General features: G+C 33.2%; 1 protein-coding gene across 1 annotated transcript; it reads right to left on the bottom strand.

Moving 5' to 3' along the window:
• Positions 1–10,925: 10,925 nt before the first annotated feature.
• Positions 10,926–14,072, bottom strand: LOC105789185 (carnosic acid synthase). Its single transcript, XM_012616463.2, has 2 exons — positions 12,993–14,072; positions 10,926–11,623 (listed from the first exon to the last, which is right to left on the bottom strand). The coding sequence occupies exons 1-2, from the start codon at positions 13,962–13,964 to the stop codon at positions 10,997–10,999; spliced, it is 1,599 nt and encodes a 532-aa protein (XP_012471917.1). The 5' UTR covers positions 13,965–14,072; the 3' UTR covers positions 10,926–10,996.
• Between the last annotated feature and the right edge of the window lie 10,435 nt (positions 14,073–24,507).

Below are 24,507 nucleotides of genomic sequence, written 5' to 3'. Positions count from 1 at the left end.
ATCTCCAAAATTTAAACCCGTATCGTTTTTAAGGTGCTATTAACTTTACCACCGCAACCAATATTTGTCAGTTTGACAATTTTTTTAAAAGAGATCTGTCGACACCATTCTTTTTGTGAAAACGGAGTCGACTTGAATTTTAAAAATGAAAACGAATATGAGAGTCGCCACCGATCTTTTTTTTTAATGAGGTGTGATCGGATCACCTCGCAATTTGATCGTTTCAATAAATAGTTTGATTTATTAAAACATTATTTTTTTGGTCTACAAAAATCCAGAAAAACGGGTTCGGGAGTCGGTTACGCACGAGGAAGGATTAGCACCCTCGATGCGCCCAAAATTGGTACCTAGTTGATTAATTAGTGTCTTAGTGTCGAAGATTGAAAACTTTAAAGAGTTTTTAAAAAATAAGATCCTTAAAAAAAACTCATATAACATGGATTGAAATTTAAGATTTTCTTGTTCTGAGGGAATATCACATCCAGCACGTTAGGACACGATACTTTAAACCATCGAAACCAAGATCACCTTATGGTTTCAAAAACCCATATTTTGAAGTTTCAAGAGGATATTTGGCTATTTGGTCAAACGAAAAATCGAAACCCAGAATGTTAGGGCATACTTTCTCGAATTTCCAAATGCAAAATATTGCCTTTATTATTTTTAGAAAAATCCTCATATCGAGAAAACAACATGTCATATCCAATACGTTAGGACACAATGTATCGAATTCAAGATACGAGAATACATGCCGAAAATTTCACTTTTTTGAAAGACATTCGATTATCTCGATTTTAGAAAAGACCATATTCCGTAAGTTAGAACACGATCTTTAATTACCGAGAACATTTAAAAAGTTTTGTTTGAAAAGATTCATGTACTTGGATTTATCGAGGAAAATGGAAACCCCGTAAGTTAGGGTACAATTTTCTCGAATCGCCAATACACAAAATATTGCCTTATTTGAAATTGTCATTTTTGCATGTTTGGGTAAAAAAATGTAATGTTTGAAATAATGCGTGAACAAAAGGGTTGCATCGATGGGGGTGACAATTTATAATATGGTGAAATAATTTTTGAACAACATGATATACGAATGAATTACCATAGCATGGAAATACGAGTAAACGAAATAATACATTTAATGGCAATACTTACACCACACATCAAATACAAATATTAATAACTAAAGAAGACGAAACATAATAGAATATAAACAATTTAAAGAAAATAATAATTCAAAATAAATAAAAGAGGGTTCCAATTAAATAGAATATATAAAAAACTAAAAATAAAAAACAGTAAAACACTTTAAAATAAATAATATAAAAAATAACATATGAAACAGTTTTTTAAAATATATATACACATAAAATTTGAAAGATATATACATAAATTTACAATAAATAATATATAAAAGAAATTTAAATAAATTATATATAAAATAGTTCAAATAAATAATAAATATAAAAACTTAAGACAAATGATGATAAAAGAACACTTTTAATAAATAAACAAATTAAATAGACTGAGGACGAGGTTGTAATGGAATTAAAATTCGGGGTAAATATTGTAAATAATAAAAGGTGCACCGCCAGGGACCACAATATAACACGCTCAGAGGATGAGGGACTGACTGGGCAATATCCCCATCTCTTATGCGCGTCGTTTTGCGCAGGACCAATTTGGAGCAAACGTGAAAGAAATGGGGTCGAATTGAAAATGCTAAAAGGGACAAAATGACCGAATTGAAGACAAGTAACAAAGCGGAAGGATCTGCAGTGCAAATAGCCCATTCGGCCTTGAAAACGCGCAGATCCTCTGCTAACCGGGTCAAGTTTTCGGGTCAGACATAAAACGGCATCGTTTTGGCCATTGTTGCTTAAGCCCAAAACGGCATCGTTTTTGACCCTATATAAATAGCGAAAATAAAAAAAAAACCTCTTTTTCATTTTTCAACAACAAAAAAGAACAAAATCTCAGCCCCCACTTTGGCCTCTCCAAATCCGACCTGAGCCCGGCCACGGGCTGCCGTAGCGCCGTCTTGGCTCCGCCAGCGTCGCGTAAAAAATGTGTTTTTAAGCCCATGTTTCGTAGGATCCTTGAGGGTCAAGCCCTCTCAACCTTAAAGAATCAGAAGAAGGAGGTTCCCGGCACTCTTTGGATTCGGTTCCGACGACGAAAGAGAACCCTCAGATGGCGCGAAGACGAGGTATCCGGCGAGTCCTCTCTCCCCCTTTTTATTTTCTATATTCTCCGCATGTATAAAACAAAAAAAAAACATAAAAAGGCACCACGATAACAGAGAAATAATCAGATATTTGAAACCGAAAAAAAATCACCTTTGAAAATGTTGTTTTTTTATTTCTAATGTTCGTAAAAGATCGAGAAGAAGAATACAATGTTAAGATTTTGGCCTTTATAGCCAATTTGAAAACCCTAAATTTCTATTTTTTTTGTTTTGTTGTTTGGCATGTTCTGTTGTTGCGTGTGGTTTGCTATTTTGAAGGTGTTAGAGGCTAACAGTGGTGGTAGAGGTGGCGTACGAGAAGTAGTAGAGGTGTGCGACGTAGGTGGCTGACCATAGGGCAGGAGCAACGGCCAGCAGCTAGGCAATTAGGGTTTTTGCTTTGGCTGAAAAAATTTTAAAGTTTGGGCTGTAGCAAAATTTGGGCTGTACAGCTGCCCCTCTTTGCTCATTGTCGTGTAACAAGAATAGAGCAAAGACTAAGAAAGACCAATTTACCCGGTCTCACCGAGTCTTGACTTCTTGGTGCCGTTCTTCTTCAAGTAGCCTCATTCTAGTCCACTGCGTCTTATTGCTTTGATCCACTTTACGGTATCTTTAGAGAGATATGACTTCAATCTACTCTGCTACAGCTCCATGGGATGAGATTTGTGGTTTTAGTCTGCTCCACTACAACTTCAGGGAGATAAGACTTGTGGCTTCAACCTGCTCCACTGCAACATTAGGGAGATAAGGTTAGTTCATTTGTCTGCTCCACTGCAACTTCAGGGAGATAAGACTAGATGTAATCTGCTCTACTGCAACTTCAGAGAGATAAGATCTGTGGTTTTAATCCACTCCACTGCAACTTCAAAAAGATAGGATTGGTTTCTTCAATCTGCTCCACTGCAACTTCAGGGAGATAAGATTAGTTTCTTCTGTCTACTCCACTGTAACTTCAGGGAGATAGGATTGGTTTCTTCAATTTGTTCCACTGCAACTTCAGGGAAATAAGATTAGCTATCTTCAGTCTAATTAATTGCAATGTCGGAGAAGTAAGATTCGTCATTGCGACTTCAATTTTTTTAATTGCAATGTTGGGGAAGCAAGATTCACCGTTGTAGCTTCAATCTGTTCCACTGCACCGCCAGGAAAGTAAGATTCGTCGTTGTGGCTTCAATCTTTTTAATTGTACTGTCGAGAAAGTAAGATTCATCGTTGTAGCTTCAATCTTTTTAATTGTAATGTCGAGAAAGTAAGATTCATCGTTGTAGCTTCAATCTGCTCCATTGCATCGCCAGGGAAGTAAGATTCGCCGTTGTGGCTTCAATATTTTTAATTGCAATGTCGGGGAAACAAGATTCGCTGTTGTAGCTTCAATCTGTTCCACTGTACCGCCAGAGAAGTCAGATTCGCCATTGTGGCTTCAATCTTTTCCACCGTAATGCCAAAGAGATAGGACTAGTGTTTTCAACCTGCTTCACTGCCAGTACAGGAAGACAAGATCTACAATCTTCAGTCTGCTCCACTACAAACTCATGGAAGCGAGGCTGGTATCTTCGATCTGCTTAACTGTTGGTACAGGAAGACAAGATCTGTTATCTTCAGTCTGCTCCATTGCAAATTCAGGGAGGTCAGGCTGGATATGATGACTTTAATCCATCCCACCGTAACTTCAGGGGTATGGGTAACTTCATTGATCTGTTTTCTGGGGAGCATGACCTGCAAAATCCATTTCATGGACCTATTTATGCCTAGTGTTTATGATGTCATGATTAGAATGAATCAAATGCTCCTAACTAGATGTGTATATATGATATTTGTAGAATGTCATGAGAATGATCCCTTTTTAATACTTAGGTTGTCATTACTCGCTGTTCATCAAGGCTCTATCACTGATGCCTTCTTGTTCAGCCGATATCTTTGACAGAAAAACCAAAGAAATAGTCGTAATTTAAACTATTCTTTCTCCAATGCTTCTAACCCTTAAGTTGGTTAGTTCTAAACAATAGCTCTATTTCAGGTCCTCGTACTATTTAGAAGCTTTCAGAGTAATATGCAGAACTCCTTCTACTTGAATATTGTGAGTCCATTAATCGTTATTTCAATGAAAAATGCTTGAAAAAGATTATCAAAATGGACAAAATGAAGTTTTGTTGAGAGCAAAGCTTAGAATAAATTAATCAAGATAGTAAGTTTTGCTAGAATGAGAATATATTAATCAAGATGGCGTATTTTGTCAAAATACAAAAAAATAAATAAAATGGAAATAGGTGCCCCAGATATCATAGCATGAGCTTCTCTGCCCCAAACTTCTTGAGGACCCTTTTGAACTTGATATTTGTTTAGAAGTTCTAGAAGACTTTGTTGATTCCCCAAGATGTAGCATCTATCCTTCTTATTAATTCGGAGAGGACAAGACTACCGCATGCCCCACCTTTGATCAAAATTTGAACTACCCATTCCTGGGTTTTCACTTCAAAACCCCTTTAGTCTCAAGGCGCCCTTTGCGGGTTTTTACCTTGGCCTCTCCTTTTTCTTTTTCGTTCTTTTTTTCTTTTTTTTTCTTTTCATTTTTTTTCAAGTGAAGTATTTATTCCTTGAATCAGAATTCTCAAGATTAGGTAGGTTCTTACCATCCATCTTGGTCAATATTGACGCTTTTTCAGATAAAGCCTTCCACAAAAGGTCATTTCCAGTTTGGCATCCACTTTCTTCTGAAGTTCTTTTGTATGGGAAGGATCTTCTTCGATATCAGGTCCCCCTCATAGAATTCTCTAGAGTGAACCTTTTTTAGTGAGCTCGCATCATTCGCTTTTGGTACATTTAACCATGACGGATAGCTTTCAACCTTTTATCTTCAATCAAATTTAACTAATCATATCAGGCCTGGATCCATTCTGCTTCATCCAACTTCAGCTCTGACAAGACTCGAAAGGAAGGAATATCAACTTCAATGGGTAAAATTGCCTTTATTCTATATACTAATGAGAAATAAGTTGCCCCGGTAGAGTTTTTTTATTTTTTGTTTTTTGTTTTTTATTTTTTTGTTTTTTTCCTCCACTGTACTATTCATTTTGGGGCGACATAGTGTTAATCTTGAATAGACTGCAAACTTCTGATATCGTGTTGTTGTTCAAATTTAATGCATTGTCAGATATGATCCTTTTTGGCATTCTATACCGACATATGATTTCTTTTTTTCAAGAATTTACAGACTGTCAGCTTTGTGACATTGGCATATGAAGCAGCTTCCACCCACCTAGTGAAGTAATTGATGACCACAAAGATGATTCGATGACAGCCAGAAGTTTTTGGCGAGATCTTTCCAATAACCTCCATGCCCCACATAGAGAAAGACCATGGAAAAGTCATAACATGAAGAGATGAATAAGGCATATAAATATTGTCTCCATAAATTTGGCACTTATGGCATTTCTTGGTATAACTGATGCAATCCCCTTCCATGGTAGACCAGCAGTACCCAAATCTCATGATTTGCTTGGCCATTGCAAAATCATTAGCATGTGTTCCTCAGACACCCTTATGGACCTCTTTCAAGATTTTTTTAACCTCAACAACGTCCACACGTCTTAGTAGCCCAGGCATATCTTGGTCCTACGAAAACATCTTTAAATTCTTGGAGTAACTTAATGACATCTCGCTTTATCTCTATGGTGATACAGGCTCTGATCTTCACCTCTTTCTCTTCTCCTAAGCTCACAATTTCCAACTGATTTTTTGTATAGTAGGATCTATTTTTCGACTTACTCTACCATCCTTAACAAATTAGGAGATAAGCTACCGTCTCGATCGCCTTTGAAGTCTTAAGGTTCCTCTAGACACATATCCTACTCAAAAGGAGGTTTTGAGTCAATAACAATGTCGCTCATAACATTGATATCTGGAGACCAGTTATAGGGACAAAAGTAGATCCAAAGAATAAAAGAATCTAAGAAATATTTATCTGTATACTATGATTATGAATGAAATGGAAACAAAAGAATGTTTGCCAAAACAAGACACAAAGATGCATTTCATTGAAATAAAAAATAGTGGGCATGTGCCTTTTTCACAAAAGGATTTTCTATTGCTCCCAAGCTTAGAGTAATAAGAGTGTTCTGAATATTACTCTTAACTGGTCCTAAAAAACACAAGAATCTCCTCTACAGTCCAGTTGTTTAGAATGCCTCTAGGGATGTAGAAACAAATTCATGATAGGTTTTTTTTTCGTTTTTAGTTCCTTCTTCAAAGACACACACATATTTACCTTTCAAACCATCGATATATTCAAAGAATTTCAATTCTTTATCATCCATCAGGCTCTGTACTAGAGTTCTGAACTCAATGTACTTTTGGATTTTAGGAAATTTATTGTATGCAACAAAATGTAATGTTTATAAATGGAAAAGATGCATGCAATGAAATGTAATACAGATGCGTGAATGCAAAAAGAGACGTTGATCTTGATTCAATTCCATTAGAACAACTTTACTAAAAAACAGATCTTTTTACATAAAGTAGATATATATTTACGACTTTGCCCTCATACTCCAAGCGAAAACATCGATCCTTTTCTTCATCCAATAGATGCCTCTACTAGCTCCTTTTTGCTTGATCCGGGCCACGACCCATTGATCACCCTGTGATATTCTTTAGTTTCTTTGAGATGTGACAGCTCTCGAATAATTTTTGTCGGTTTGAATCCTCAGGCAGCGAAGCATAGTCGTATATTCCTCCATGAACTTTCAGCCTTCTCTCATTGTGTTTAATCAGACCATATTCGGGTAGTCACATTATATTCCACCTTATCAAGAAATTCGTTTTCCTATGACAAGCTTTTCTATTTGGCAATCAAATTTGAATCAACACCTCTTTTCTAAGATGAAAATGCAATGCAATCATTAACAAAACAAAACAAAATAAGTTAGTACAGAAAAAATAAAAAACAGACTAGAACTCCTATCTGGGTGACCACTAGGGTTTGGCGCAGCTTTACCTAGGGTAGGTTCTTAGGATTCATTATATGCGGCTCGATTTTAAAGAGAGGTACCTAAACCAGCAGATTCCTCGATCCTCACCCATTATAGGCTCATATAGACCGAGTTCAGTTTAAGGGAATACATTTCCCTATGGCTGCATGGAGATGAAAATCTCACGAAGACATAGGTATAGATGTATCCCAAAAGCGACCCACTATCCTGTACGGAGGTGAAGACTTCACGAAGAAAATAGCTTTTCACTCCCACTTAAGAGGGTATAATCGAGCGGTTATGTAATGTAATATGCAGAAACATATCAAAAATTCAAACCAATAGAGTGATTATAAACCGAAGTAATAACAACAAAACAGACGAAACGTAACAAAATGATCGTAGATTTGCCGAATTTTTGGGTGACCTATAGGGATTCGGTGTGGTTCTACCTAGGGTAAGCTCTTAAGGCTTATTATATGCGATTCGGTTCTAAAGTAAGGGTACCCAAACCAGCAGATTCCTCGATCCTCACCCATTATAGGCTCATACGGACTGAGTTCAGTTCAGGGGAATACATTTCCCTATGACCATGCGGAGATGAAAATCTCACGAATACATAGGTACGGATGTATCCCGGAAGCGATTCACTATCTCATGCAGAGGTGAAATCCTCACGAAGGCGTAGTTTCTCACTCTCACTTAAAAGGGTAAGATCGAATGATCATGTAAGTGCAATATGCAAAAACTAAATCGAGACTTAAACAAATAAAGCAGATATAACAAAATGATGCAGACTACGTGCAACAAAGGATCGTAAATTTGAACCAAATTTTCCATTTTCGACAAAAAGACAAGAAATAATCAACCTATGGCTTAACTCTCTTATTTAGTCCCCAACGGAGTCACCAAGCTGTCGACACCATTTTTTTTTGTGAAAACGGGGTCGACTTGGATTTTAAAAATGAAAAAAAATATGGGAGTCGCCACCAATCTTTTTTTTAATGAGGTGTGATTGGATCACCTCGCAATTTGATCGTTTTAATAAATAGTTTGAGTTATTAAAACATTATTTTTTGGTCTACAAAAATCTAGAAAAACAGGTTCGGGAGTCGGTTACGCACGAGGAAGGATTAACACCCTCGATGCGCCCAAAATTGGTACCTAGTTGATTAATTAGTGTCTTAGTGCCGAAGATTGAAAACTTTGAAGAGTTTTTAAAAAATAATATCCTTAAAAAAAACTCATATAACATGGATTGAAATTTAAGATTTTCTTATTCTGAAGGAATATCACATCCAGCACGTTAGGATACAATACTTTAAACCATCGAAACCAAGATCACCTTATGGTTTCAAAAACCCATATTTTGAAGTTTCAAGAGGATATTTGGCTATTTGGTCAAACGAGAAATCGAAACCCAGCACGTTAGGGTACGCTTTCTCGAATTTCCAAATGCAAAATATTGCCTTTATTATTTTTAGAAAAATCCTCATATCGAGAAAACAACATGTCATATCCAATGCGTTAGGACACAATGTATTGAATTCCCGATACGAGAATACATGCCGAAAAATTCACTTATTTGAAAGACATTCGATTATCTCAATTTTAGAGAAGACCGTATTCCGTAAGTTAGAACACGATCTTTAATTACCGAGAACATTTAAAAACTTGAAAAGATTCATGTACTTGGATTTATCGAGGAAAATCGAAACCCCGTAAGTTAGGGTACAATTTTCTCGAATCTCCAATACACAAAGTATTGCCTTATTTGAAATTGTCATTTTTGCATGTTTGGGTAAAAAAATGTAATGTTTGAAATAATGCGTGAACAAAAGGGTTGTGTCGATGGGGGTGACAATTTATAATATGGTGAAATAATTTTCGAACAACATGATATACGAATGAATTACCATAGCATGGAAATACGAGTAAACGAACTAATACACCTAATGGCAATACTTACACCACACATCAAATACAAATATTAATAACTAAAGAAGACGAAAAATAATAGAATATAAACAATTTAAAGAAAATAATAATTCAAAATAAATAATTTAAAGACAATTCAAAATAAATAAAAGAGGGTTCCAATTAAATAGAATATATAGAAAATACTAAAAATAAAAAAACAATAAAACACCTTAAAATAAATAATATAAAAATAACATATGAAACAGTTTTTTAAAATATATATATACATAAAATTTGAAAGATATATACATAAATTTACAATAAATAATATATAAAAGAAATTTAAATAAATTATATATATAATAGTTCAAATAAATAATAAATATAAAAACTTAAAACAAATGATGATAAAAGAACACTTTTAATAAATAAATAAATTGAATAGACTGAGGACTAGGTTGTAATGGAATTAAAATTCGGGGTAAATATTGTAAATAATAAAAGGTGCACTACCAGTAGACCTGTCCATGGGCCGGGCGGCCCGGCCCGACGGCCCGCCCGAAATATGGGAGGGTTTGGGTAAAAATATAGGCCCGAAATATGGGCTTGGGCAAAATTTTAGGCCCGTTTAAAAAATGGGCTGGGCCTCGGGCAAGATTTTTTAGCCCGGGCCCGGCCCGGCCCAAAAAATATTAAATATATATTTTATTTTTAAAATATAATAGTTTTTTATTTTAAGTTTATTTACTTTCATTTCCTTGACTAGTGTTACAAAATAATAATAATAAAACATCAAGTTTGTTTTACTAATCAAATGTTAGATTTTGTTACAACAATTAATACAATTAATAATTTGATAAATTTACTAATCAAATGTTAGATTTTATTACAACAATTAATACAATTAATACAATTAATAATTTGATAAATTTACTAATCAAATGTTAGATTTTATTACAACAATTAATACAATTAACAATTAATAATTTGATAATTTTACTAACAATTAATTTTAATAACAATTAGTTTTAATTTTATTAAAAAAATAATTTTAATTTTAATTTTAATTAAAAACAGGCCGGGCCGGGCCGGGCTCGGGCCCCATATTTTTTCTTCGGGCCGGGCCTGGGCAAAATCTCAGGCCCATATTTCGGGCCGGGCCGGGCCCGGGCCTAGTAAACGGGCTGAATTTTTTTGTGGGCCCGGCGCGAACCCGGCCCGAACCCGGCCCGGCCCATGGACAAGTCTAACTACCAGGGACCACAATAGAACACGCTCGAAGGATGAGGGACTGACTGGGTAATATCCCCATCTTTTATGCGCGTCGTTTTGTGCAGGACCAATTTGGAACAAACGCGAAAGAAATGGGGTCGAATTGAAAATACTAAAAGGGACAAAATGACCGAATTGAAGACAAGTAACAAAGCGGAAGGATCCGCAGCGAAAATATCCCATTCGGCCTTGAAAACGCGCAGATCCTCTGCTAACCGGGTCGGGTTTTTGGGTCAGACATAAAACGACATCATTTTGGCCATTGTTGCTTAAGCCCAAAAATGTGTCGGTTTTGACCCTATATAAATAACCAAAACCATAAAAAAAAAAAAAACTTCTTTTTCATTTTTCAACAACAAAAAAGAACAAAATCTTTTCATGTAGGTGTCAGAGGCTGACAGTGGTGGTAGAGGTGATTCAAATTATTTTTTGATTTTTTATTACCAAAATATCCAATATCAATGCCATATTGGATACCTACAACATGAAAAGGCAATTATAGTTTAAAACGCATTAAATATAAAACAAGGAGATACATTAATAAATTCTAAATTTAATTATTAAAGTGCGGATAAGAGATTCAATCATCACCTTTTTTGCGTTTTTAACAATTAGCATCAAGATTTGTCAATCTTGGTGTAGGAATAAGAAGTATAGGTTTCTTTTTCTTCATAACAATTCCAAATTTGCCGGACATGTCAAGCACTGTTCCGTGTGGCAATCTCCACTCAAAAGAATGCAACAATGAAGCCAATATGAAAAACAACAACTTCTCCCCTAAGGGTATTCCTGGGCACTTTCTCCTTCCGGACCCGAACGGCATGAACCGAAAATCATTTCCATAATGATTTGAATTATCAGAATCATTTAAGAATCTTTCTGGTCGAAATTCTAAAGGATTCTCCCAAATACGAGGATCCCTATGAATGCACCACATGTTTATGAACAACCTAATGCCCTTTGGTATGGTATAGCCATTGAGATGGATGGATCGGGCCGGACATCGAGGAACAAGGAGCGGTAGTGCTGGATGCAGTCGGAAGGTTTCCTTTATCACAGCGTTTAGGTAACTTAAATTAGATAAGTGAAACTCTTCAACGGTGTTGTTTACCCCAACAACATCACTTAATTCTTTCTTCACTTTCTCCATTATTTCTGGATGTTGCATTAGCTCTGCCATTGTCCACTCTACCATAGTTGTAGTAGTATCTGTACCACCCACCAATATATCCTAAAAGTTCAAAATTAATAGCATTAATTACCCAAACTAGAAAGCAAAGGTAAAAGGTATATTATGCAAAGATAAAGGGTATATTATATATATAGTAATTAGTTTTTATTTTCATAGTCCGTTGGGTATATTAATTTTATAATATTTTAAAACATTCAATTTTGTTTAAAATCATTAATGAATTGAAAAATAATAATATAATTACAAAATATTTTTAAAAATATTTAATTAACTTATATTAATATTATTAAATGTTAAAACAATACAAAAATTTATCATAGTTTGAATATTAATATCAATTTATTAAAATTTAAATAATTATATTAATATTTTTTATAATTTATTTATTTTATGTATACTAGTTCATATGTTAAGTACATAACACTAAAATTTTATTTTTCATTTAACTCTGTAGATGTTATTTTAAATGAAAATATCTTACCAATGCATATATTTATAGTGCTAAAATTAGTTTTAATTGGTATAAGTAATTATAATTATATTAAAAATTTTAAAATTTTAAAAATAATAATAATAAGAAACATAGATAATGCAATATACTAAATTTTAATTAATTGACTTTCTTCATCTTAATTTCTCAAATAGATATGAGTCAAACTATTTGTTGAGTTGAGATTTGTATTGAATTGAATAAATTTAATTAGATGCAATTAATATTTATAAAAATAATATTTAATTTAATTATAAAATATATTTATTTTTTTGAGTTTTTACATATAAATTAAGGATAAATAAATAAATTGTAGATTATATTATCAATATATTTATATTATTTATATATATATAATGGTTGTCTCGCACATTTAGTTTTTATTAATTTTATAAAAATGATTTTAAAATTATCATTTATTAACATATTTAAAATAAAACCATATTTATATATAAATTGTATTTATTTAATTAAAAACTTGGTTTTTATTTTTAATTTATCCAATTATATTCAATGATTTTATAGATTTATAATTTTATTAATTAATAATATTTTATATTATTTTTAACTAGAACTTTTAAAAGATATGATCAAATTAATTAATTTCACATTAATACACTATCATAATAATTTTATTATTATCACATAATAATATTAATAAATTATTATTTTAATGTCAATTTAATAATATATTTAACAATAAAGGGTATCTTTATTAGTTCAATTTCTTAAAATTCATGCTTATATATATTAAAGATTGTTAAATTAACTTGTTTTAACATGAAAGTTGTTAATATTCAAAAAAAAATTCTGCTATTAGTTATTTTTAGTGTAATATTCAAAAAAAAATTCAATTCCAAAAATAAATAAATAAATATCTAACAAATTAAAAAAATGAAAACCAAATTCACCACTTACCACGAGCAGACCCTTGACTTCATCCATTGTAAGAGGTGATGCATTATCTTCGTTGTTATTGCGTTTCAAATGCAATAGCAGCTCTAAGAAGCCTAATTTTTGTTCACTACTCTTCTCATCTTTTTCCTTATCAATGGCCATTTCAATTACAGATTCAAGAAGTCGATTGAACTGTTGGTTGATTTTCCTCATTCCCCTCTCAATACCTTGTATGTCAAACCGTGCAATCGCCGGAAAAATATCGGAGACGTTCGGTTTTCCCAGTAACACCATTGATTCAGACGAATTCTCTTTCAAGTTACCTTCAATGGCCGCCCCTTTCTCACCTGGGAGTTCACCTCCCAAAATCATGCTGATGGCCACATTTAATGCCACTAAATATGTCCATTTCCCAATATCAATTGGCTTGCCAACATTTTCATACACATCTTTAAGGCCATTCATAACTTGTTCTCTTCGTAGACCATAACAAGCATTCAGCCTAGCATTGGTAAGCAACTCGGTTGCTAGAACTTTACGTTTGTTTTTCCATCGAGGATTGCTGGAAGAATCGAATGCAATATCATTGCAACCAAAGCTAGCAACTTGTGCAGCAATGGGTGGATCTCGTTCAGAGAATGTTACATCATGGTCACGAACCACTTCTTTTGCTAGTTCCGGTGAGCTAATTACGACACATAGCTTGTTGCCAAGCCAAAGTTTGAAGATGGGACCATAGGTTGCAGCCAGTTCGGTGAAGGACAGGTGAAGATTATCGGTTCCAAGAAATGGAAGATATCCCACTATCGGCAACCCTCGAGGGCCTGGCGGTAACTGAGCGACGATCTTCTTGGACTTCTTAACGAACCATAGGTGCCAAAGTGAAATTGCAAGTATGACCATGACAAAGGATAAGCCAGCTCGAAAGAGTCCATCTTTCGGCTTGCTCAAATCTAATAGCCATGGATACAAGGTGTAAGCTGTCTGCAACATTCTAGGGGAAGCTAGAGAAAAAAGATGATGATTCACAATAAAAAAATAGTGGAAGTGATAAGAAAGTAGACATGATTTTATATAGGAGATTTAATTAGAGGATAAAAGCAACTATGAATGACTTGGCTGAACTTGGCCTCATATAGTCTTCAGGCTCTTAAATTTGGTTTAATCATAACCTCTAAAAAAAAATCAATTAATCCAATTTTCATTTTCAAAATATCCGACCATAGACTTAACCAGATTTTTATTCTTGTTTAACCAATTCAATTTGGTTCAAATAATCATGATTTTTTACTCAATTGAGACATTGAACTTACATAGAGAAATTAAATTTTAAGTTTATATTTTAGGTTCGGTTAGTTTTGTTTTCGATCATTTCAAATTTAGGACAATCCAAATTTGAATCATTCGAGTTTGTCAATTAAATTTTCAAATCGAGGATTTCATGTTCAATTTTGAAATCTAAATTTGAGTAATTTTGAATTACTTGAGTCGTAATCAATTTTCAATTAAAATTAAAAAATAGATTAACAATTTTGAACATTTTTGAAATTTCAATGTTGAAAAACACAAGGGTTTAATTATAATAAGTGTTATCATCAATTTTTTTTTTGGCTGTGTTTTAGAAATTTATAAAATCATCTTTTAAATGAAAAATTAGTCAATATTTTGGAAATAAAAAATTTACAGAATCAGAAGTTAATTAGGTGCGAAAAAGTTTTAGTACCTTCACAGCATTTAAAATGGATATCTTATTAAATACAAATTGTCTTTATTTTTCAAAATTTAATGTTAAAACTAACTATTTTAAGTGGCAAGACTCTGGTACCAATTGAAATTTTAAAACTGTTGCTAAGAAATAAGCTAAGTATTTAAAACGAGTGACAAGGGGGTGTGCACTTCTTCACTACTACAAGTAAAACAATAAACTAATAGAAGACACGAGTTGTTTACGCAATTCAATTTACTATGTCTGCAGAGTCTAACTTAGTGAGAAATATTCATTATTTCAACATTTATATTTTACACTTTGAAGAATGATATTCTCACCACTAAATTCACCCATGTGAATTCAACAAGAAAAACCACAAACAATTGAAAAAATAAAGGGTTCTGAAAAATCTAGAAAAATCGAAATTAAGAATAGAAATCTTTGACGAACGGGTCCCAGAATTGTTATTATTTCGACACAAGAAAAGGGTGTGTAAAATTCCTTTTCTTGTGTCGAAGGCTAGAAAGACGAAGAATACTCCCTGTAATTATTTGTTCCCCTCATTTATCCTTCCTTTCTATTCTCCACTTACTTATCTTATGTTTAGTATCTACTCAAATTGAATTTAGAAAACAAAACCTATTGATTTGTAATGGATTCTGGCAATGCAATGGAGTTGGGCTTTCATGCGGATCCAAATGATCATCTTTTCCATGGAGGTAAATCCTTGCCCGCTAGGTAAGAGGATAGCAAGTTACAAATTCTGTTCCGGTAAGACATGTATTTCTATTACTATGAAATTCATAAATGAAGTAATTAATCGTGGAGTTACCATTATCCTGTTTGTAGTGACGAATCTTGTATGTGTTCCTAAGAAAATAAAGTTCCTCACAATGATAGATTAAGTGCTTAAATCTCTCACTACAGTGACGTATACAAGTCTCAATTAAATATAGAATATTTTGAGACTTGCTAACATAAAGAAATCTATATTAATCCCTATAAAATAACAATAAGATAAGTTGAATATAATATAATATAATAATAAAGTACAATGTAAACATGGACTCCTCACAGCTAAGTAATCAGTGTTCTAATTCAATCCAATATCCACGATCCAAGGGATTTGATAGGGTAATCTGATTCGATCCAATCTCCAAAATATGTTTCCTAAAGTGATATGATTTTTATTGATGGGTTAAATATCATCCATATGCTCAGCACAACCCATAAATATTATTCAATAATTGTTAACAACGCAAATATGAAAATAATTTTTCCAATGATTTAATTTTTTACACATATTTGATAATCTAAAACAAAAGCAATCAGGTAGAAATTTTTTACAAAATAAACATGTGGAAAATGATAAGTAAATAAGAGCTACTTACCACTTAATGGAAAATATTTTCATTAATTCAGTTTTATTTTATTTATTTTAATATTAGGTAGCATTTGGTGTTTTCCCATGTTATGATTCTAACAAAATGTGATTCTTTAGGATGTGATTGCTAGGAAAGTTACTTTGCAACGTTTGGTATAAATCGAAATCGTTGATTAAAAATCCTTAGAATGTTTTATTATTACGTTTCATTCACTAAATAATTTTTAAAAAGTAATAATAATTTACAAATTTATCCTTACTAAATTAAAATAATATTAATGTATTTAATATTTTACAATAAATTAACTGTAATAATAATTTTTTGGATTAAAATCTAATCATATATTAATTGATCATTTTAAATTATTATTTTAATTTATAATTTTAATTGAAATCAAAATTATTTCTGGTTTATTTTAAATCAATATATATAAAGATGAAAATACCAAATCAGTTTCCATTCAAAATTTATCCAATCGTTGCCTTTTAGGGTGAAAATATACATCAAACATTCAAACGATTGTTAATTTTGTTCAATAGCATTTAGGTTAAAAGTAGTTGTACATTCAACCGGGCTAAAAATCGATTTCAACACGAATTAACACATACCCAACTTAACCTGGTTATGAAACATATATTAATCACCTTAAAGAAAATGAAATAGGTAAAAATTATTATTATTTATGCCATGGTTAGGGGGGAAATTTTGAAGAAACTATAATAAAGAGAATTAATAAAGCATGGCGTACTTGTTATTTTGTTATTAAAAAAATTGGTGGGAGGGGACACTTGGGGTCTGCCATGTGCATCATTGTGTAGTGTATTTGATTCAAGGCAGCGGAATCCCCATTATTTTATGGGGGATTCTTCAATCTCTGACGTTGGCTCCAAAGGATATAGGAATGGCAGCACCAGAACAATGGCGTTCCCTTGCCGGCCGGTACCAACCTGCCCAATACTTCCAGTCAAAACTCATCTTCTTAACTTTATAAATATTTTTGGTTTGTTTTCTTCTGTAGTGATGTCAGTATGGAGGGCTACCCTATTAATTTTTTTGGGTAAAATGTATTTTGACTTTTATATTAACATAAACGATATTGATATCAATTGATTTAATATTCAATCAACAATACTTGTTATATTGATCACGTTACAAAATAAGTTATTTTGATAATACTTTCCAGCCACCTTGTTTGAACTCCAATATTTTAACAGCAATTTCTATTTTCCATTTTATTAAAAAGGATTAATAGTATATTTATATATTAACGTTAATTTATTGTGTAATGTGATATATTAATTTTAATTTAATTATACGTATAAATTTTTGTTTTGATTTAATTGAATTATTGGCATCCATGAGGATGAAATAGCATGTAGAATCTTGATTTGGTCAAACTTGATGACAAAGTTTATGATTTTTCTTTTAAAATTCTATGAATATAAGATGTTGAATTCTATAAAAATTATAAAAGAGCTTTCAAATTTATTATTTGTATTCTTTTTTCAATAGTTTTTTTTACGTTATATCTATGTTCAATAGGTTTTTTTACGTTATATCTATTTTCAAATGTGTTTATTTTCAAAATGTAATTTTGAAAAAAAAAAACGAAATTTGACCCGGACAAAATTCAGTGATTACTGTTGCCCCTCTTTGCTTATCGCTGTGAAACAGGGATAGAACGAAGACTTAAAAGCACTGAATTTTGTTCGTTTGTCCTTTTTTTTTTTTTGAAAAAACATAAATTGAAAGATACATCGGCATGTGCCTGAGGCTTAACTCACCTCTCGCATTATGAGTTGACTTTTGAAAAACAGAAATTGAAAAATACTTCGGTATGTGACCCGAGGCTCAACTCACCTCTAACATTATGAGTTGATTTTTGAAAAAACAAAAATTGAAAAATACCTCAGCGTGTACCCGGGGCTCAACTCACCTCTTGCATTATGAGTTGATTTTTGAAAAAAACAGAAATGAAAAAGAACTCGGCATGTGACCCGAGGCTTAACTCACCTCTTGCAATATGAGTTGATTTTTTGAAAAAACAAAAATTGAAAATACCTCGGAATGCGGCCATAGGCTCAACTCACCTCTCGCATTATGAGTTGATTTTTGAAAAACAGAAATTAAAAAATTCCTCAACGTGTGACCCGAGGCTCAACTCACCTCTCACAATATGAGTTGATTTTTTCAAAAAGACAGAAATTGAAAATACCTAGGCATGCGGCCCGAGGCTTAACTCACCTCTCGCATTATGAGTTGATTTTTGAAAAACAGAAGTTAAAAAATACCTCGGCATGTGACCCAAGGCTCAACTCACCTCTCGCAATATGAGTTGATTTTTTTTGAAAAAATAGAAATTGAAAATACCTCGGCGTGCAACCCGAGGCTCAACTCACTTCCGCATTATGAGTTGATTTTTTGAAAAACAAAAATTAAAAAAATACCTTGGCATGTGCCCGATCAACTCACCTCTCGCAATATGAGTTGATTTTTTGAAAAAACAAAAATTAAAAATACCTCGTTGTGTGGCCCGAGGCTCAACTCACATCTCGCATTATGAGTTGATTTCTGAAAAAAAATTAAAAAATACCTCAGCGTGTGACCCAAGGCTCAACTCACCTCTCGCAATATGAGTTAATTTTTTTTTTGAAACATGAATTGAAAATACCTCGGCGTGCGGCCAAAGGCTCAATTCACCTCTCGCATTATGAGTTGATTCTTGAAAAATAGAAATTGAAAATACCTCGGCACGTGACCCGAGGCTCAACTCACCTCTCGCATTATGAGTTGATTTTAAAAAAAAAACAAAAATTGAAAAATACCTCGGCGTGTGACCCGAGGCTCAACTCACATCTCGTATTATGAGTTATTTTTTTGAAAAACATAAATTAAAAACTACTTCTACATATGACCCGAGGCTCAACTCACCTCTCGTATTATGAGTTGATTTCTTGAAAAACAAAAATTAAAAAAATACCTCGGCATGTGGCCCGAGGCTCAACTCACCTCTCGCATTATGAGTTGATTTTTGAAAAACATAAATTGAAAAATAACTCGGCGTGTGGCCCGAGGCTTAACTCACCTCTCGCATTATGAGTTGATTTTTGACAAAAATAGAAATTAAAAATACCTCGGCACGTGACCCGAGGCTCAACTCACCTCTCACATTATGAGTTTATTTTTGAAAAAACAGAAATTGAAAAATACATCGGCGTGTGCTCGGGGCTCAACTCACCTCTCGCATTATGAGTTAATTTTTGAAAAAATAGAAATTTTAAAAAGTACCTCGGCATGTGTCCGAGGCTCAACTCACCTCTCGCAATATGAGCTGATTTTTGAAAAACATAAATTGAAATAACGCTCGGCGTGTGACTCAAGGCTCAACTCACCTCTCGCATTATGAGTTGATTTTTTGAAAAAACAAAAATTGAAAATACCTCGGCGTGTGGCCCGAGGCTCAACTCACCTCTCGTATTATGAGTTTATTTTTGAAAAAAAAAGAAATTGAAACAAATAATTCTTAAAAGAATCAGTGTTTCGGAACAAACATCAGGTGAAAATAAAAACCTTCTTTTTCATTGATTCTGTGCAACTTTCTCCCAAAATTCCTTGCTCTATTGGTATACCTATATATGTCATGTATGATGTTATTATGATATGCACATGTTTGTCCTAAATGCTTTTATGTCTACATGATTATGCCATGCAACCTGGGCTATTTGTCACGTGCCCTTTTTTTTATGAGGGACTGCATTCATTGCTTCAATCTTTGACTTTTCTCTCTAGTTTTGTACTTCTCTCCTCAAGTTTTGCGAGTAACCCACATTTTTCGTATATCACATTCCTACCCCCTTGTTGAACTTTGTTCTTGCTTTGGGGTTATTGTACTTGTCAAATTCTCATCCAGGTAATGTTCAACATTCATTTTGTTTAAAGTGCGTTATCTTACTATTTATCATTTAAATGAATCAAACACGAGCTGCAAGAAAAAAAAGGCAAAATAGGCATGAAAGAAATACCTCACATTCATTTTTTTTAAAGTAGCAAACAAAGAAAATTAATAAGGAGTAGTTCAAATAAAGAAAGCATCATAAAGAAAGGAAAGCGAATTCAATGACCACAAATGCTCTAGATATCCAACACATGAACTTCTCCACGTTTCTTTGTCAATAATCTTTTTGAAGATGGCTTCCTGTGTAGAAGATTTCGAGCTTCTGAGAATGCTTCAAATATTGTGACTTCGTCATTCAACTCCTTGTTCAAGTCGTCTTGCTCCTTAAGTCTGAACCTGCTTCATTAGGACACCCTTTTGGGTTTTCATCCTAATCTTCTTTGTTTATCAAGACGCCCTTTTCGGGTTTTCATCTTGATTTTTTTATTTTTTTATTTTTTTTGTTTTTTTAGGCAAAATATTTCTTTACAGCATCTAAGTTCACTGGATTAGGTAATTCTTTCCCGTCCATCTCAGTGAGAATCAGAGCCATCCCGAAAATGCCTTTTTTACAACGTATGACCCTTCCCAATTTCGTAACCATTTTCCTCGAAAGTTTTTTTGTATCAAGAGTATCTTTCTTAGTACAAGCTCCCCTTCGTGGAATTCTCTTTGTCGCACCTTTTTACCATGGGTCGTGATCATTCTCTTTTGGTACATTTGTCCATGACAAATTGCCTTCAAGTGTTTCCCTTCAATAAGGTTTAACTGATTATATCGAGCTCGAACCCACCCTGATTCTTCTAATTTTGATTCCATCAAGACGCGTAAGGATGGTATCTCCACTTCGATAGGCAGAACGGCTTCCATCCCGTAGACCAAGGAGAAAAGAGTTGCTCCCGTAGATGTCCGTATAGAGGTGCGGTATGCATACAAAGCAAATTGTAGCTTTTCGTGCCAATCTTTATAAGTCTCAGTCATCTTCCCGATAATCCTCTTAATGTTTTTGTTGGCTGCTTCTACTGCTTCGTTCATTTTCGGGCGATAGGGTGAGGAATTATGATGCTTTATTTTAAATTGCTCACACACTTCTTTCATCATTTTGTTGTTCAGATTCAAAGCATTATCTGAAATAATTTACTCAGGCAAACTATATTGACATATGATCTCCTTTTTTCTGAACTTGCAGACTGCAGTCTTCGTCACATGGGCAAACGAAGTGGCTTCTACCCATTTTATGAAGTAAACGAAGAGGCTTCTACCCATTTTATGAAGTAATCTATAACCACAAATATGAATCGATGTCCATTAGAAGCCTTCGGGGAAATTGGCCTTATAACATCCATGCCCCACATAGAAAAAGGTCACGGAGAAGTCATGACATGAAGGGGCGAAGGAGCTGTATAAATTTTATAGCTGTAAATTTGACACTTGTGGCATTCCGTGCGTAACTAATGCAATCCATTTCCATCGTCAGCCAAAAATAACCAAGTCTCATAATCTGCCTAGCTATAGTGAAACTATTGGCATGCGTTCCACAAATTCCTTCATGGACATCTTCAAGTATTCTTCTAGCTTCAATATCGTCTACACATCTCAGGAGCATTTGATCTTTTCTTCTTTTGTATAGGATATCCCTATCAAGAACAAATTTAACCGCCATTCTCCTGATTATTCTTTTGTCATTCTTGTTTGCTTGCTCGGGATACCTTTGATTCTTGATATACTCTAAAATATCATGGAACCATGGTCGTCCATCTGACTCCATCTAAATGCTAAAATAATATGCAGAGACCTCATATATACTTATTTGGATAGGCATTATTTCAGTTTCTCTGTTTGCTTTGAACATTGAAGCCAAGTTGGCTAGGGCGTCAGCCAATTGGTTTTCTTCTCGTAGGAGGTAGTTAAAAGTCACTTTTTTGAATTCTTTGACCAGTTCCATAACGAGATTGCGATATTTGACTAATTTCGAATCCTTCACTTCCCAATCTCACCGAATTTGATAAATCACCAATGCTAAGTCCTTATATACATCTAGAATTTTCAATTGACGGGTACTTTGCCTCATATTTTGTGAACTTTTTGCTGAGGTAGTAAATCAATCGCCTTTTCGCTTTTCCCGAACTCATCATCTTGCCCTAGTACGCAACCCATTGAGTTTTCGAACAAGGTTAGATACAATATCAATGGTCTTCCAAGGGTCGACAGTACTAGCACTGGAGGATTAGACAAATACTATTTTATCTTATCAAAGGCCACTTGGCATTGCTCGTTCCATTCTCCCGGATTGTTCTTTCGAAGGAGTCGAAAAATTGGATCACACTGGTTGGTAAGTTGAGCAATGAATCGAGCAATGTAATTCAACCTTCCTAAAAATCCTTTGACTTCTTTTTGTGTAAGCGGAGGTGTCAGTTCTTGTATGGCCTTTATCTTATCTGGATCGACCTCAATACCCCTCTCGCTGACAATGAAACCTAGCAATTTTCTCGAGGTAGCCCCAAACGTACACTTGGTTGGGTTAAGCTTCAGCTGGAACTTTCTTAATCTTTCGAATAGCTTCCTAAGGTTCCCAACATACTCTTTTTCTTCTCGGGATTTGGCAATCATATCCTCGACATAAACTTCTATTTCTTTGTGTATAATGTCATGGAGTAGCATCACCATGGCTCTCTGATATATTGCCCCAGCATTCTTCAATCCAAATGGCATCACCTTATAGCAAAACGTTTCCTACATTATCACGAACGTGGTTTTCTCCATATCTTCGGTAGCCATCTTTATCTGATTATAACCCAAGAAATCATCCATGAAAGAAAATAAAGAATGTTTTGTTGTTTTATCCACCAACGTATCGATGTGTGGCAAAGGAAAATTATCAACGTATCGATGTGTGGCAAAGGAAAATTATCCTTAGGGCTTGCTCGATTCAGATCGCGATAATCCACGCACATTCGTACCTTGCCGTCTTTCTTTGGTACTGGGACTATGTTAGCTACCCATTCTGGATATTTTGAGACTTGTAAGAAGCCCGCATCAAATTGTTTCTTGACTTCTTCTTTTATCTTTAGCAGCATTTCAAGTTTATTTTAAACCAATATATATAAATTCCTAAATATATAAAACTCTTTTTGGAATAAATATTATAATGAAAAGTTGAAAATACCAAATGAGTTTCCATTCAAAATTTATCCAATCGTTGCATTTTAGGGTGAAAATATACATCAAACATTCAACGAGTTGTTAATTTTGTTCAATAGCATTTAGGTTAAAAGTAGTTGTACATTCCAGGTGTTTGACCGCCCTAGGTGTAGTCTGAGTTCAAATTGCGTTAGTCGCATTTATTTTTCAGACTTTACTTTGTTATTGTAATTCACCAAAAAAAATTCAGAATAACATTTCTTAATTGGGTAAATTCTAATAATAGTCACCCAATTATGTTCGTGTTCATATTTTGGTTACCCAACTTTAATCATTTTCAATTTAGGCACTAAAATTTGAATTTTTTACTATTTTGGTCACCGTTGTTAAATTGATAATGGAAGCCTTTTTCTAACTGGTATAATAACACATTTAGTCCTCAATACTTTCATATTCTATCAAATTGATCCTAATTCTAAATAATTCAATAAATTTAACCCTTCACATTTATAAATTCTATCAATTTCATCCTCAAACTTCCAAACCAAAGCTTTCAAATTTTAAAACAAAGACATTCCGCATCTATTAATTGTTTTCTCTATGGTTGAAATTATCTAATTCGCACATAACCCCTTTTGTTTATATTTTTAAGAAGTTAGTGTTAGAAATTAACTAAACACCATTAAAAATAATAGAGAATATAAATTTTAAAATTATATAAATAATTTAATATTTGTAAAAATAATTTTTTACTCGACTAGCATAATTTTAGTTTTAATTAATTTAGTAAATGATTTGACACTAAATCGGATTATTAGTGATACGTATTGCCTATTATGGATTTAAAAGTTAAAACAAATAGAACACATAATAATCTCTTAATCAATTTATAAAATTAAAAAATAATTATGAATGTAACAAAAGGAAATTCAATTAATTCTTTCGCATTTTTTCTTATGAAAATTTAAATGTTCATAATTTTTCTTATATAAGTCATATTTAAATTTTTCAAAGTCATATTTTTTAACTCTAGATTGAGTTTCCAATTTCAAGAACCAACTTTGAGGACTATTTCTATGTACTTTGAATGAAATATCATATTGTTAACAATAGTAAATCTAAAGTGTTTTATTAAGGTTTTTCCACTTTCTTTAGCCAAATTTTTATCAATCAAAATGTTATAAAATATTATATTTAGAAGAAAATTAATGAAAAAATAAAGTTTCAAGATAAACTCATTGGTATCAAGAATTGGCTCGGAAAACAACTTATTAGTTAAGAGAATTTTGTTTTTCTTTTTGAGTTTTACAACTTTATAAATATGAAATGACTCTATTTTAAAAGCTAAAAGTTTTGGCTAGGAAGTTT

This window comes from Gossypium raimondii, chromosome 2 (genome assembly GCF_025698545.1).
Source record: "Gossypium raimondii isolate GPD5lz chromosome 2, ASM2569854v1, whole genome shotgun sequence".
In the NCBI taxonomy this organism is placed as follows: domain Eukaryota; kingdom Viridiplantae; phylum Streptophyta; class Magnoliopsida; order Malvales; family Malvaceae; genus Gossypium; species Gossypium raimondii.
The sequence above is the reverse complement of the archived record's forward strand: the minus strand, read 5'-3'. Positions and strand labels throughout refer to the sequence as shown.